The sequence below is a fragment of the Lonchura striata genome, chromosome 5 (assembly GCF_046129695.1).
Source record: "Lonchura striata isolate bLonStr1 chromosome 5, bLonStr1.mat, whole genome shotgun sequence".
NCBI classification, from domain to species: domain Eukaryota; kingdom Metazoa; phylum Chordata; class Aves; order Passeriformes; family Estrildidae; genus Lonchura; species Lonchura striata.
In genome coordinates, this window is record NC_134607.1 from 39,865,170 (window position 1) to 39,878,298 (window position 13,129).

Consider the following 13,129-nt stretch of genomic DNA (forward strand, 5'->3'; position numbering starts at 1 on the left):
CAGTTCTGTGAGTCTTTCCTAATCTGAGTGAGAAAAATGCGCAGTGTCAGATGGTGCAGATAACGATAATACCAGCGAGGCATTATCAACAGGGCAAAAGCAGTAGCTTCTGCTCTGATGCATTTGCAGACCACTTCTGTCTTTAAGGAGACTATGAGAGATCTTTGCCAAGCAGAGCTGATTCAAAACTCTGCAATTAATTTTCTGAACTATTTTTTTTGCTGAAAGTGCTTGCATTTAGACTTGCTGTAATGCCAAGCCCTGCTGTGACTCTAACCACAACAGACTGACAGCAGATAACTATATTAACAAGCAATGAGCTTATCTGACAAGAGGCTTTTCATCCAGTTTCTTGTGTGTACACTTTAAACATCCTGAGTCCTGTGAGTCATTTTGGTATCAACAATAGACTGGAGAGTGAAAATAGATTGCTTACAGGGTTTTTACTGCTTTCTGTAGGAAAAAAGCATCAAATGGTATCTTGTACTTCTTATCTTCTCCTTTCCCCAAATATTGCTCCTCCATTTCTTCAATCCATTTTCACAGTCTTATTTCCATTTCTTCCCACAATACCACCTCAGTCCAGTTCCTGTCTAGGCATTCCTCCAGATGTCTTGCACTTTTAGGAACTCTTTACTTGCTCCTGGAACCAACACATGTGAGTAGATGAGTATATTGATGAGTACTTAAATCCCTTGTTAAATCCCTGCGGTATTCCTGCATAGCGACAATTCTGCATTCTCTGGGTTGCAAAATTATCCTAGATTGTGTCTGGAGGCTAAGATGGAGATGAGGACAACCTCTTCCCTCTGATATAGTCATCAGCGAGTTGAATACATTACTAGAGCTCTAGAGGTTGGCTTTTTATTCAGTACTTGAGCATTCCCCCTTCAATTTCCATTACCTTTTCCAAACAGCTCTACTTGTTGCTGCATCTGTAGGCTCCACATTTTCAGCAGTATTTTCCAGTGGCGAGCCCTTCAATGCTTGGGTGCGTATTTTGGCACATTTTTGAAAGACCCAGGGCTTCCGAGGGAGCCGGCGGCCCCGCTGGCCGCGGCGCGGGCCGTGCCCGGCGGGGCGGGGCCCCTCCTGCCGGGAAGGTGCGGGTGGCCGCCCGCCCCCGCCGCCGCTCCGCCCCGGGGCTGGCGGGGCGCGGGGCGGGCTCGCTCCCCGGCGGCAGGGGAGCGGGCGCGGGGCACCGCAACTTCGCCGGGATGAACGTGGAGAACCAGGATGTGCTGCTGGATCTGGAGGGGGAGGAGGAGGAGGAAGATGATGATAATGATGATGGGGAGATCGGTGAGTAGGAGGCTGGCGCGGGGAGGGTCCCCCCTGGACAGCGGGCTCATCCCCGGGCGGCTGTGGCTCGGCGAGGGCTACAGCCCTGGGAAGCCCCGGCGGGGCCGGTGCCGGTGCCGCGGCGGGGAGAGCACCTGGCGGCGCCGCGCCCGGGCTGTGCCGGCCGGGGCCGGGAGCCGCTGGCAGGCAGGGAGCCCGCACCGCTGCGCGCTTCCTTCCGCCAAAACTACGGAGGATTTCTCCGCGTGAAATACGGGATGTCTTTGTCCCTGCTGGCGAGTGTGCCGGGAGTGGTTGCCTTAGGGAGCGCCGTGGCGATGCTGTTTCCGTAGCATCGGCACTGCTTGGTGGGCGAGAAGAACGGAAAACTTTGCCCGTTCCTTTCCCTCTGACCTGGGAGAAACGCGTGAGAGGGGGCAGAAACAGCGCTTTGCAGGGAGGGCGATGCCGGAGAGCTTTGGTGTGGCAGTGATCTCCCAGCACAGGCACAACCCGCCGGTGCCTTGGTCCTTGGGAAAATACAAACGCGATCGCCTCCGCACGCCCCGGAGCTCGCAGCATCCCTTTTCTCCCCGCGCTGCCTGTCTGGCGTGCCTTGGCTTGACACCGCGCTAAAGAGAAGGGTGATCACAGAACGGCTTGGGATGGAGAGACCTTGAAGATTATCCAGTTCCAGCACACCTGCCATAGGCAGGGACACCTTCCAGCAGACCAGGTTGCTCATTGCTCCATCCTAGCTGGCCTTAAACACAATCGGGGAAGAGGCATCCAGAACTTCTCTGGGCAGTCTCTTCCAGTGCTTCACCATCCTCACAGTAAAGAGGTTTTTTCTAATATTTAATCTAAACCTTCCCTCCTTCAGTGACACGACTCACTCCCTCCAGAACAAACTAACAAAACAGAGTAAAATGTAAGAGGAAATTGGAAAAAGAAAGATAGTGATTTTGCTGGAGGGAAAAAGAAGGCATATTGTGTCTGCCAGAAAAGCAGACATTAAAATGGACAGAGAGTTTTAAATTCAAAGTGTATGTTAGTCTTGTTCCAATGCCAGTAGCCCAGGACAATGACATTGTATTTACTGTGGGAATGAATTCTATTAAAGTATTTCCAGAAAACAGCCCAAAAGGGGTTGTTTCTCAGCTGGTTCAGACTGAAGGGGCCTGTTTATTTCACTGAAGAGATACAGATTTACTTCAGTTCAGAAGCTGTTTTTCAGCTGCAGTAGCCAAGATAGTCTAAAGCCTTTTATTTCTAGTGAACACTTAAAATAAATCTAACAAATGAGGAATGCAGTCAAAAGTCACTTAGAAACAAGCAGAACCTGGATCTGTATATATAAATTTTAACAAATAAAAAGGGTTTCTGCTCATTATTGTTCAAAAGGCTGTGAATGTTTTCACTGAAAAGCACGTATTTTTGATGATTTTTTAATATTTGGTCTGAATTTCTGCATTTGTAAAAAAATTTAGTGTCATAAACTCTCTCTGATACTCTCATTGACTCCAAATACTAATCCTTAATAATGGTAAATACAACTTGCCATATTTATTCAGTTAGCTCACTCCAGAAGTGTATAAAGTTTGAGCCTCACCCAATGTCTGTGGAAATCAGGGAATGTCTTTCCTCCAACATTATTAGCCTTTGTTTCAGATGGGAGTACCCATTGGCTTACAGTAATAGTCCAAAGACAAATCCATTTTTCCATATGAAGTGAGGCAAAGGTATTGTTTGACTCCACTCCCTGCATTTAAAGGGTGGATCAGCACTGCAGTGTGTTAATCAACATCTGTCTTTTCCATTCTTCACCCCAGAGAACAACTGAATTTTTCCTACTCATAACTCTTTATCCAACTTGGGGATAGTTCAGCTCTCAGAGCCAGCGAATCATGACTTTCATATACTGTATACAACAGTTTGGAACAACTCATGCTATGTGGCAAAATTGCCTAAAAATTGTGCAGTGATGATTTAATGAGTTGTTACACAGCACCTGGCTTTGTCACTTTTGCTACTCTGCCTCGCAAAATGAATGTGTAACTGTCTTAAGGTTTTTATGCTAGCTATAATGACAGGAGAACTATTTTGTTAGTCTGACAAATATGTTAATCACCTCCAGTTTTATTTTGCCACTTGCATCCGCATTTTTCCCAAGGACACCATCCCTGGTTCAGGAAGTAAGCAGGATTTCTGAGTTCTTTCCAGTTATATTCAAGGTTAATCCAAAGTGTTTATAGCTCTTCAGAAAAGCATTATTATGGAATATTGAAGTTTGTAGTCATGGCACATAAAGGGAGCGATCTGTCTCATTTTGGCATACAGTTATTTTGGTTATCCATGCTGGTGACTAGCAAACCACTCTTGTCAGAAGCAGTCTTAGGCAGGCATCCAGAGAAAGAGCTGTACTCAAGTCCCAGTCCACAGGGAGGTACCAGAGCTGCTCTGCCTGTTGTACAGAGCTTGAAACTAATTGCTTGGATCAGAGCTGTGCTTAGGGAAGAAAGACTTGTCCTAAGGTTAGACTTTTTGGCAAGTTGAAACTTATTCTTTCCAATGCTTAAGCAAGATGGGCAACTTTTTGATTTGGACTCAGGATGTTTTCAAGAGGATTTTTGCATCAGTGGCATAATTTTTTTTCCATAATTTATTCTTTCCCTGGTGCAAATTTCACACCATATCCAAATTTGTTTGTTTGTGTTTGAGGATTTACAGAATATTTGAGCATGGTTTCCAGAAAAATTAACTTGTGCAGACAATAGCCAGAGGCATCCATCCTGACTACTTATCTGACAAGAAATGCTTTTGTCCTCATAGGGATGTGTTAGCAACTTGCTTATGCTTTGTGGTCTTGGTTTTACTCAAATATATTTGCTTTTTGAGCCTTCAGTCTACATCTTGTCATCTTTTGATATTGCTGCAATAATGACCATTCCATGCTTTATAGATGGCCAAGAAAAGGATGTTCATGTATCAGCCTTTTTCTTCTCACACAGTGTGCTAATGAGGATTCAGGGAGAATTCCAGCTCTTCTTTCTAAAAAGGCTTTCATGTTGTTGTTCAGGACACATTTTTAGCAACTACAATAAAAATGTACAGAAGTACTAGTTTCTTCAAGAAACATAAATTGTGGAGTCGCAGTCTAAGATAACCAGTTTTGTTCAGCTCACTGTACAACTGGAACCCTGCCCTGAGGAGTGATGTTGTAATCCAAATGGCATAGAGTAGGCATTTTCACTTCCTTACTTTGCTCACTGTTACGTCCTCTGCTTGTTTCCTCATGGCATATACTTCATTTAGTCATGCTGCCTGGCCAGAGCTTTTATTTTTTCCTTTTCAATAGTTCAAATAACATGATGTTTCTAGTGTGATTCTACAAATATTATTGATATCATATACTGTACTCCAATATGATCATGTACCATACCCACAGTATCCTCTAAGTTACTCAATTTTTCCTTCATGATTCTATGAAGTTGGCAATTCTCTACAGAAGTCTTCTAAAGGCAATGGAAAGCCTAAATATTTAAATTCTTTTTCTCAGTAGTATGGCTTTGTCCTGCAATTTATTAGCATAATCCCTACCTTTGGAAAATTTCAAAGGGGCCAGATCTAATAATTTTTTAGCATGCAAGAGTTTATAAGCAGATTTTTTAAAAAAGTGATTCTGTTTCTGAATGGACACTTTCTTCCTTTTCAGTCTACCTACAGTAGTAGTGAGTAAAACTGCCCCAGTGGAGTCATTTTACACCTGGTTTTCTTCTCTTTTGCTTCTCATACTTGCAATCAACTTAAAAATGATTGAGGCATATTGCAGCTCTCTATTCTCCTGAAGATGGCAATACACTGTCTGATGAGCTGAGAATCAAGAATTTCTGCTCCCTGCATTCTGTCACCCTGTTCTCGTGCACGTACATCTCTGCGTGCTGTGTGTACATTCCTGTAGAAACAAGCAGGAATGTAGACACATGGTGTCAGTTATTCTAAATTATTGTTGGGGCAGTGAGAGACTCTTCCTGGTGAGCTGGGACTTGTACAGGTTCGGGAAGCACTGGCCTGTTACACTGGTCAACACCTAAACTACTTTTCATGCCTTCATGTCCTTTCTCTTATATCTGTTAAACTGATGATTTACCTACATTTCTTTGTCTCTTCATACTTCGGTATTTTTCTCTCCTGAAATTCTGCTACTTCACCTTTGCAGAATCTAGGCCACAGGTGAGTATACAATACAAGCCACACAATGATATCAACCTTGTCACCAAGTGTGGTTCCATTTACACTTTTACATTTCTGGTACCACTCAGTTTTTAATGCTGATTAAATTATTTTTTCTGAAAAACTCCTAAAAACCAAATGGTAAGAATATAAATATTTAATTGCAATATAATTACCAGTTTGCAACGATTTATAATTCATAAATTCTAGAGGAGATCAGAGAATCAGGCGGGAATTTAGGAAAATTATGCAAACTTTCATACATATATCCAATTTTAATCTATTTTAAAAGAGTTTTTACCATACCTGAATTCACAGTTATCCATGAAAAATTTCCCGTATTGTGAAAGTATTCTTTGTTCTTGTGTTTTGAATTTAGCTGTACTGAGCAGATGAGTGCATTTTACAGGTAAGTGTACAAACTGTAGGAGGACTTATCTGCCAGTGTATTAGCTTGTGCAAATTGCACAACTTTAATAGTAATAGTTTTGTTTCTTTTCCTAGTTATTAAGTAATAAATTTTATGGTGGATATTTATCACAAGTCATTCCCTGAAATTGTTCCTCTATTTACACAAGCCACAAATTCCTTTAAGAGGAAAAGTACACTGTTATGCTCAACAACTTAAGATTTTTTTAAATTACTTTTCAAGCATTGCCATTTGTAAAAAAGAAAACTCATTAAATTCAATATGTAGGAAAAAGCCAGAGTTTTGTTACATGGTCCAGAGCTCCAGCAGTTCTATAATGTTACAGTTACTAAAAGTAATGCAACCAAAAGCTCACAAGAAACTCCCCTAATATCAGTTGATTTGAGCTTTATGCAGAATATGAAAATGCAGCTAGAGAACCTAAATTTGAAGAGACTGGAGACTTGGAAGGGAAGATGTACACATGCCGTAACAGATGTTGTGTTTCCACAAAAAAGGACCTTACAAGAGTAATTAGAGAAGAATTACTAATAAGATCTGTTACTATATGCCTGGGAAATTCTTAGAATCAAAGAAAGGATAAAATTGGAAGGCACCATGGTGAGTCATTAATCCAACCTCCCTGCTCAAGCAGGGTCATCCTAGAACACATTGCAGAGGGTTGTGTTCAGATGGTTCTTGAATATCTCCAGTGAGGGAGACTCCACAACCTCTCTGAACAAGCTGTTCAAGAGAATGGTCACTAGCACAGTAAAGTTCTTCCTCCTATTCCTGTGCATCTCTTTCTGCCCATTGCCTCTTGTCCTATTGCTTGGCACCACCAAGAAGAGCCTGGAAGCATCCTTTTGACACCATCCCTTCAGATCCTGATAGACATTGACACAGTCCCCTCTCAGTCACTTCTCTAGACTGAACAGGCACAGCTCCCTCAGCCTTTCCTCATAGGAGAGATGTTCCATTCCCCTGATCCTCTCTCTCACCCCCTGTGGGACCCACTCCAGGAGCTCCACGTCTCTCTTGCACTGAGGAGCCCAGAACTGGACACAGCACTCCAGATGTGCCTCAGCAGGGCTGAGTGGAGGGGCGGGATCACCTCCCTGGAGCTGCTGGCAGTGCTCTTCCCAATGCAGCCCAGGAGTCCATTGGCCTTCCTGGCCACAAGGGCACTGCTGGCTCATGGACAGCTTGTTGTCCACCAGGATCCCCAGGTCCTTCTCCACAGATCTGCTTCCCAGCAGACAGGCCCTGAGGCTGTGCTGGTGCAGTGGGTTGTTTTTCCCCAGGTGCAGGATCCTGCATTTGCCTTTGCTGAATTTCAGACAGTTCCTCTCTGCCCATCTCTCCAATCTATTGAGATCCTTCTGCAGGGCTGCACAGACCTCTGGGGTGTCAGCCACTCCTCACAGCTTTCTGTTGTCCATAAAGTTGTTATAATTTATGCCATTCAATAAAGTTATAATTAAAATCACCTCATCATACTATTTCCTCATACCGGCCAATTCCTTGGAAATGATAGGTGGCATGCTGTGCACTGAAGGTCTAGTTTGCCACTAGAAAAACCCCAAGGGAGTCTGATACTAAAATGGGTGTTTTCTGCTGTGATTTAAAAAAATAGAACCAAACAGAAGGGTGCATTTTTTTTTACATGGCATAAATTAAATAGTCTTGTACCCCTTAAAAAGGTCAAATAAAGTAGCATTAGCCTAAGTTTGGGATTAACTGGTATAGTCAGGAAAAGGGGTTACTAATTGCTGTGCTTTTTACATAATGCACAAATAATACAACTAAATATTGTGTGCTTGACATGAGAAAACCTTTAGAAAAGGTGCTTCAGGCCTTAAGCATATGGAACTGCTGCAGTTGCATGTTTAACAAGATAAATTATTTAACAGAGAGTGAATGTCAAGGAGGACAGCTCTGAAGAAGATGCAATGGGTTGGTTTGTGTGCTGTTCTTACATTGAGAAAACAAAGGTTAGGGGAGAAGTATTATGCAAGTTCTGGGCTCTGTATCTTGATTAATAGAAAAAATCAGATTATTTTTAGTGGACTGTCACTAGTGCTACAGTGCATGTCTTTGGCATGGTCCTTTCTAATAATGTATATTGCTGTACAAAATATACATTATTAAACTGATATTTTATATATATTTGTTAATATAAATTTTTTTTTAAATATTCACTAGAGGCCAAATATTCCATGGGCCTAATATCACTTGCAGTTTTTAGGGTTTTCTGCTTCAAACTTAGTCTTAGTATGAATGCAGGTGGAACAGTCTTACCTCTGAAGAGAGTGAGCTCATCTGATGCATTGGCTGCAAGGGGAGACTGCTCAGACTTTGCTACTGTCTGGTGTTCTGGTTCCAGTCTGATGGATCTGGAAGTTGAATTGAAAACTGGAGGCTGCAATGTCACAAACATCTGAAGCAGCACAAACTGGTTTGGCTACAAAAAGAAGTATACCCACCCACAGACACCCCACAGCAGCAGCCCAAGTCTCCTTGGCATTCTGGCCTTATCTTTCACTGGGGAGGCTTGATGCCAGTGTGGTAGGAATGCAAAGCTGCAGAGAAGGACACTGCACACTTTATCTTCTTATTGCTGCTGTCTGTGGTAAATTAAAATTGGCAGTCATGCACACTGCCACCAAACAATAGATTGTTTTTGGTAGTCTAAGAATGCAAGTATCTAAGCATAGATCTATTGTCTTTTCCACCCGTCACAATTTACTCAGGCATCCCACATCTCTCTGAAGGCTTTGTGACAGAAGAAGTGTCTTGATTGTATCCCAAGGGAATATACAGACATCTGAAATATGTTTTTGCTTAATTCAATGGAATGACTTTTTTCTTACCCACCCCATTCTCAAGTATTTGATAACAGCAGTACACATATAGGCATGGTTCCCAATGGGCCTTGAGAAGTGAGCTCCTGAGGCATCCTTAATGAGTGCCAGATTCAAATTGGAAAATTAATAAAATATATTAAACTGTAAACTGAACTTTAAGAAGTGTAGTTACAAGCCTGCTGGACCATAAACATTCATTTAATTGTTTTCGTGACTCACATAGTAGAAACAATAGCTTAGTTTCAGAATGTTGTGTAAAGGCCCTTCAATTTAGTTTTTACATTAAATACAATTAAAATAATTTCCAACTAAACCACTATTCATCAACATTATTTAGACACAAGTGAAAATTAAAGTTTTGTAAGAACTGCCACCAACAGCAGATTTAGCTTTGCTTTTACTGTTTCCCTTCCTTTCATTTTTTATAGATGGAATTCATCTGGCCCCATTAATCTGGTTAGTCAGGTTCTCCAGCATTTTTTAGATATGATTTATTATGGGACATTAAATATTTGCATAGGAGACTGCTTACATTACAGTTATCAGAATGAGCTGAGCAGCAGTGTTCTGCTGTAGGAAACAGCTACTACCTCTTTTGTGTTTGGTGCTGTTTGTGACCAGCTGGTGCAGCAGGCTAAATGCCTGGAAAACTTGAGTTCCCATAGTTTGTGTCTGTCCTGCAGGCTTCCAGCATGGTGGACATAGATCATAGAATCACAGAATAGTTTGTGTTGGAAGGTTCTTTAAAGCTCATCTAGTCCAGCCCTGCTGCCAAGAGCCCCATCTTCAACTATCAGGTTGCTCAGGGCCCCATCTAGTCTGGCTTTTAATGCTTCCAGGGATGGGGCATCGGCTACCTATGGGCAACCTGTTCCAGTGTGTCACCAACCTCATTGTTAAAAACTTGTTCCTTATAAGTAGACTGAGTCTACCCTCTTCTAGCCTAAAACCATTAACCCTTGTCCTGTCTCTAAAGGCCCTACTAAAAAAACTGTCCCCACCTTGCTTATAGGCCTCCAGTTAGTCCTAAAATGACACAATAAGGTTTCTGCAGACCCTTCTCTTCAGACTGAAAGCTCTTGGTTCTTTTTCCACAGCTGCAGCAAAGACCTGTGACCTATCCCTCAACCATTACTATTTTGGGAAATTACAGTCAGATAAGGAATCTTCACTGTCTAGGAAGAGTGGGAGCAAGAAGTGCTTGTGTTGAGATACCCTGCACCTGTGTGCAGGTGTGATGATACTAATGGACTTGTGTCACGAGAAGGGGATAAGATTAGTGACTTTTCAGTGGGTGAAATATTGTGGATTCTTTCCGTCCTTTGTGAGAGGAATAGTAACTAAAAAATGTCGTCTGGGTTGCAGATCAGGTTGGAAAGTATGAGAAGTGATTTTATAACAGTGGTGTAGCAACCCTACTAAAGATGTTGGGAATTGATATTAGTAATCCAAGGGTGTGCTAACACAGTGGAGGAGTTAAGAGTCATGAGCAAACAGCCTGTGGAGAAGCTGTGGTCTGTTACTGGTCATTCAAGAAAGCCTGAGATAAACATCAGACTTGACTTTAAATCAGTGGAGAGACTCATGTAACACAAACCAAGGTCTTCCCTGAAGGTTCTCATAAAATAAGAAGTGTTGAAGTAAGTAAAGAGTAAGGAAATGGAAGTGAAGGCAAAACATGTTGAGTTCTGAGTATGGACTGAGAAAGAAAGCAATTAAAAGTGAAAGAGGAAGATCTATTGACAGTATTCACAAGGGGAGGGCTGGCCAGAGTAGCTATTAAGAAGCAGTTGTTTACTGTGGGTGGTGAGGCACTGGAACAAATTCCCCAAAGGAGTTGGAATGCCATATACCTGGGAGTATACAGGACCAGGCTGGATGGAACTTTGAGCAACCTGTCTAGTGGAATGTGTCCCTGTCCATGGCAGGAGGGTTGGGAAATTGTATTTAAGGTTCCTGCCAACCCAAGCCATTCTGTGATTCTATGATTCTGTAGTTATATTCACCTATTTATCTGGTCAGGAACTCATTAAGCAGTGGCATAAAGATTCTTCCAGTTGAGTTCATCAGGAAAATAAACTACAGAAGGGACTAAGGTAATATAGCTATGGTTGCAGTGAATTGAAATAATTCATCTGTGGCATTTTCATGTATATTTTTAATATATAGTAAAAATTTAAATGTGTTCATTGGTAATTTATCTAGCAGGAAAAAAAATTGCTATCTTTATAGTATTATTTATTTGCAAAAAAAATTCCACTGCTGTAGGTTTGGCACTGCAGTTAGAGATAATAAGAAGGCTGAGATGATAATCCAGAGGGCCCTAGCAGTGCCAGAGAGTTTTATTAGTTTGTGTGCAATATTAGTAAGGTTATTGGTGTTCTTTTTCTGTGGGTTTTTTTCTGTAAGTAGTCTAATGGAGTTTTTATAGTCACTAATGAATAAGGATGAGGTCAAGCAAGGCACACTTTACCCTTGTAAGCAGTCCCTTTGACTAGAGTGGGAATAGCATCATTTTTGTAAACCATGTTGGAAAAGCAGAATTAGTCCCTAATGGAGGGAATATCTCTATTAAATATTTCATCATCTCCATATATGCTGATTTATTCTAGGAAAAATAATTAAATTAATTTAATCATTCTGCTGTCTATAAAATACAAGAAGGAATTTCACACTAAAGCACAATTTAATCTAGAAAGTGATGGTAGTACTTAAGACACAACCCAGCAATAGCTTCTACAATATTTGGTAAGACTTAAACAGGTAATATTTTTTTAAAAAAAATTACTTGAAGAATAGAAGAGTAAATGCTGGAATATACTTTTTAACTTGCTCCTTGCTGATAACCAAGTGAGGAGAGAGAAAGCTTAAAGGGCAATGCAGTCCAGCTAAGGAGAGCTCCAGATGTTTTTGTATGTTTATTGGAGTTTACAAGAAAAGCAAAGTTTGTCTATCACAGAATCACAGAATAAGCTGATTTGGAAGGGATCCACAAGGATTATTGAGTCCAGCTCTTAGCCCCATGCAGGACAGTCCCAAGAATCACACCATGTGCCTGAGAGCATGGTTGAAATGGACTCTGCCAGCCTTGGTGCTTGACCACTTCCCTGCAGAGACTTTTCCAGTGCCCATCCACCCGCTGGGTGAAGAACCTTTGTCTAATATCCAACCTAAACATCCCTTGGCACAACTTCAGGCCATTAGCTTGGGTCCTGTCACTGGTCACCACAGTGAAATCTGAGGAGTCCCTTAATTGCTAAAAGTATAAAGTATTTCCTGATTAGGAAACAAAAGTACAGTTTGTTTCTAAACTCTGGGTCCAACACCAAGAATGCTTACAGGCGGAGTCTTTGTGCCTACACACAAGTTAATATCTCTAAGTTTTTCAATGTTTTTAAAGTAATTAAAAGTATCTTTTGGGACTCTCCTGTAAACCCACTGTCTAACATCTGAGTGTGGGAAATACTTAAAGCAAACATGATGAGAATCTTGTTACAGAAATTCAAATATACCTCCTTTGAGACATGTAAATTTAATAGCAGTGGGTATAATTTTGTAAATCTATCTCAAGATTTCTAATTAGATAGCTCATTGATCCATAGGCATTGAAGGCTGACCAAACAGCCATCTACAATTGCAATTAGGTTAATCGTGTCAGCTCCCAATGAAAAGGCTCCATAGCTGCTGCCTGGAGGTTTGGCATTGGTGAGGAACACCAAGGGATCAGCTTGGCTGCTAAAAAACCTGTGTTTGGAGCTTGGGGTAACTGCTGTGTGAGCGCTGCCCTCCTGTAAAACACACGGAAGGCAGGGTATGCTAGCTCCCTCTGTAAAGGGGTAGTAATTTTGACAGTATGGTTGAGATTGATCTTGGCAGATTTGTCTCATGACAAAAGCAGAAGTAGCTTGTCTTCTTTATATTTCCTGCTTCAGGACAGTTGTTTTCTTTTAGTTGATCTGGGATAAAAAACAAACAAATAAAAATAAATCACATTATTTTAAGCAATGAAGAAAACACCTTTGGATTCAGGAAGGCCCTCTGGGACCTTCAACAATGGAGGAGGTACAAAAGCAGCTTATCAGACTTTTGACCAGAGGCTAAACTCCACAGTCCCCTCCAAAGTGTTCTGTCACAGTCCTACAGCGAGTCAGCCTTAGAATATATGCATGTTTATCAGGCCAGGCTCTGGGCATGCATGAGACCTAGGCAGGGGAGGGAGAGTGTTCACACAGAAATAGTAAACAGCTTGTGCTGATTCTTGGTTTCATCCTTTCTGCTTCTTAAAATATCAGCAATACTGTGTTTTAGCAGCTGATTTAGAGAAGATCTCACTAACTCC

General features: G+C 41.7%; 1 protein-coding gene and 1 long non-coding RNA gene across 4 annotated transcripts in view; one reads left to right on the forward strand and one right to left on the reverse strand.

The window, feature by feature from the left end:
- Positions 1 to 428: 428 nt before the first annotated feature.
- Positions 429 to 1,098, reverse strand: LOC110479859 (uncharacterized). The gene is made up of 2 exons (XR_002467015.3): positions 905 to 1,098; positions 429 to 643 (listed from the first exon to the last, which is right to left on the reverse strand). It is a non-coding gene; the product is annotated as an uncharacterized LOC110479859 (long non-coding RNA).
- A 51-nt stretch (positions 1,099 to 1,149) lies between these two features.
- The window catches only part of ANO6 (anoctamin 6), a 69,970-nt gene continuing 57,990 nt past the window's right edge, over positions 1,150 to 13,129 (forward strand). For 2 of the 3 annotated variants that reach the window (XM_021547411.2, XM_021547415.2), the window contains exon 1: positions 1,150 to 1,302. In XM_021547411.2, coding sequence (XP_021403086.2) covers positions 1,218 to 1,302 — 85 coding nt within the window. In that variant the 5' untranslated portion in view covers positions 1,150 to 1,217. The remainder of the gene's footprint in view (positions 1,303 to 13,129) is intronic. The other variant, XM_077783485.1, reaches the window with a different exon arrangement.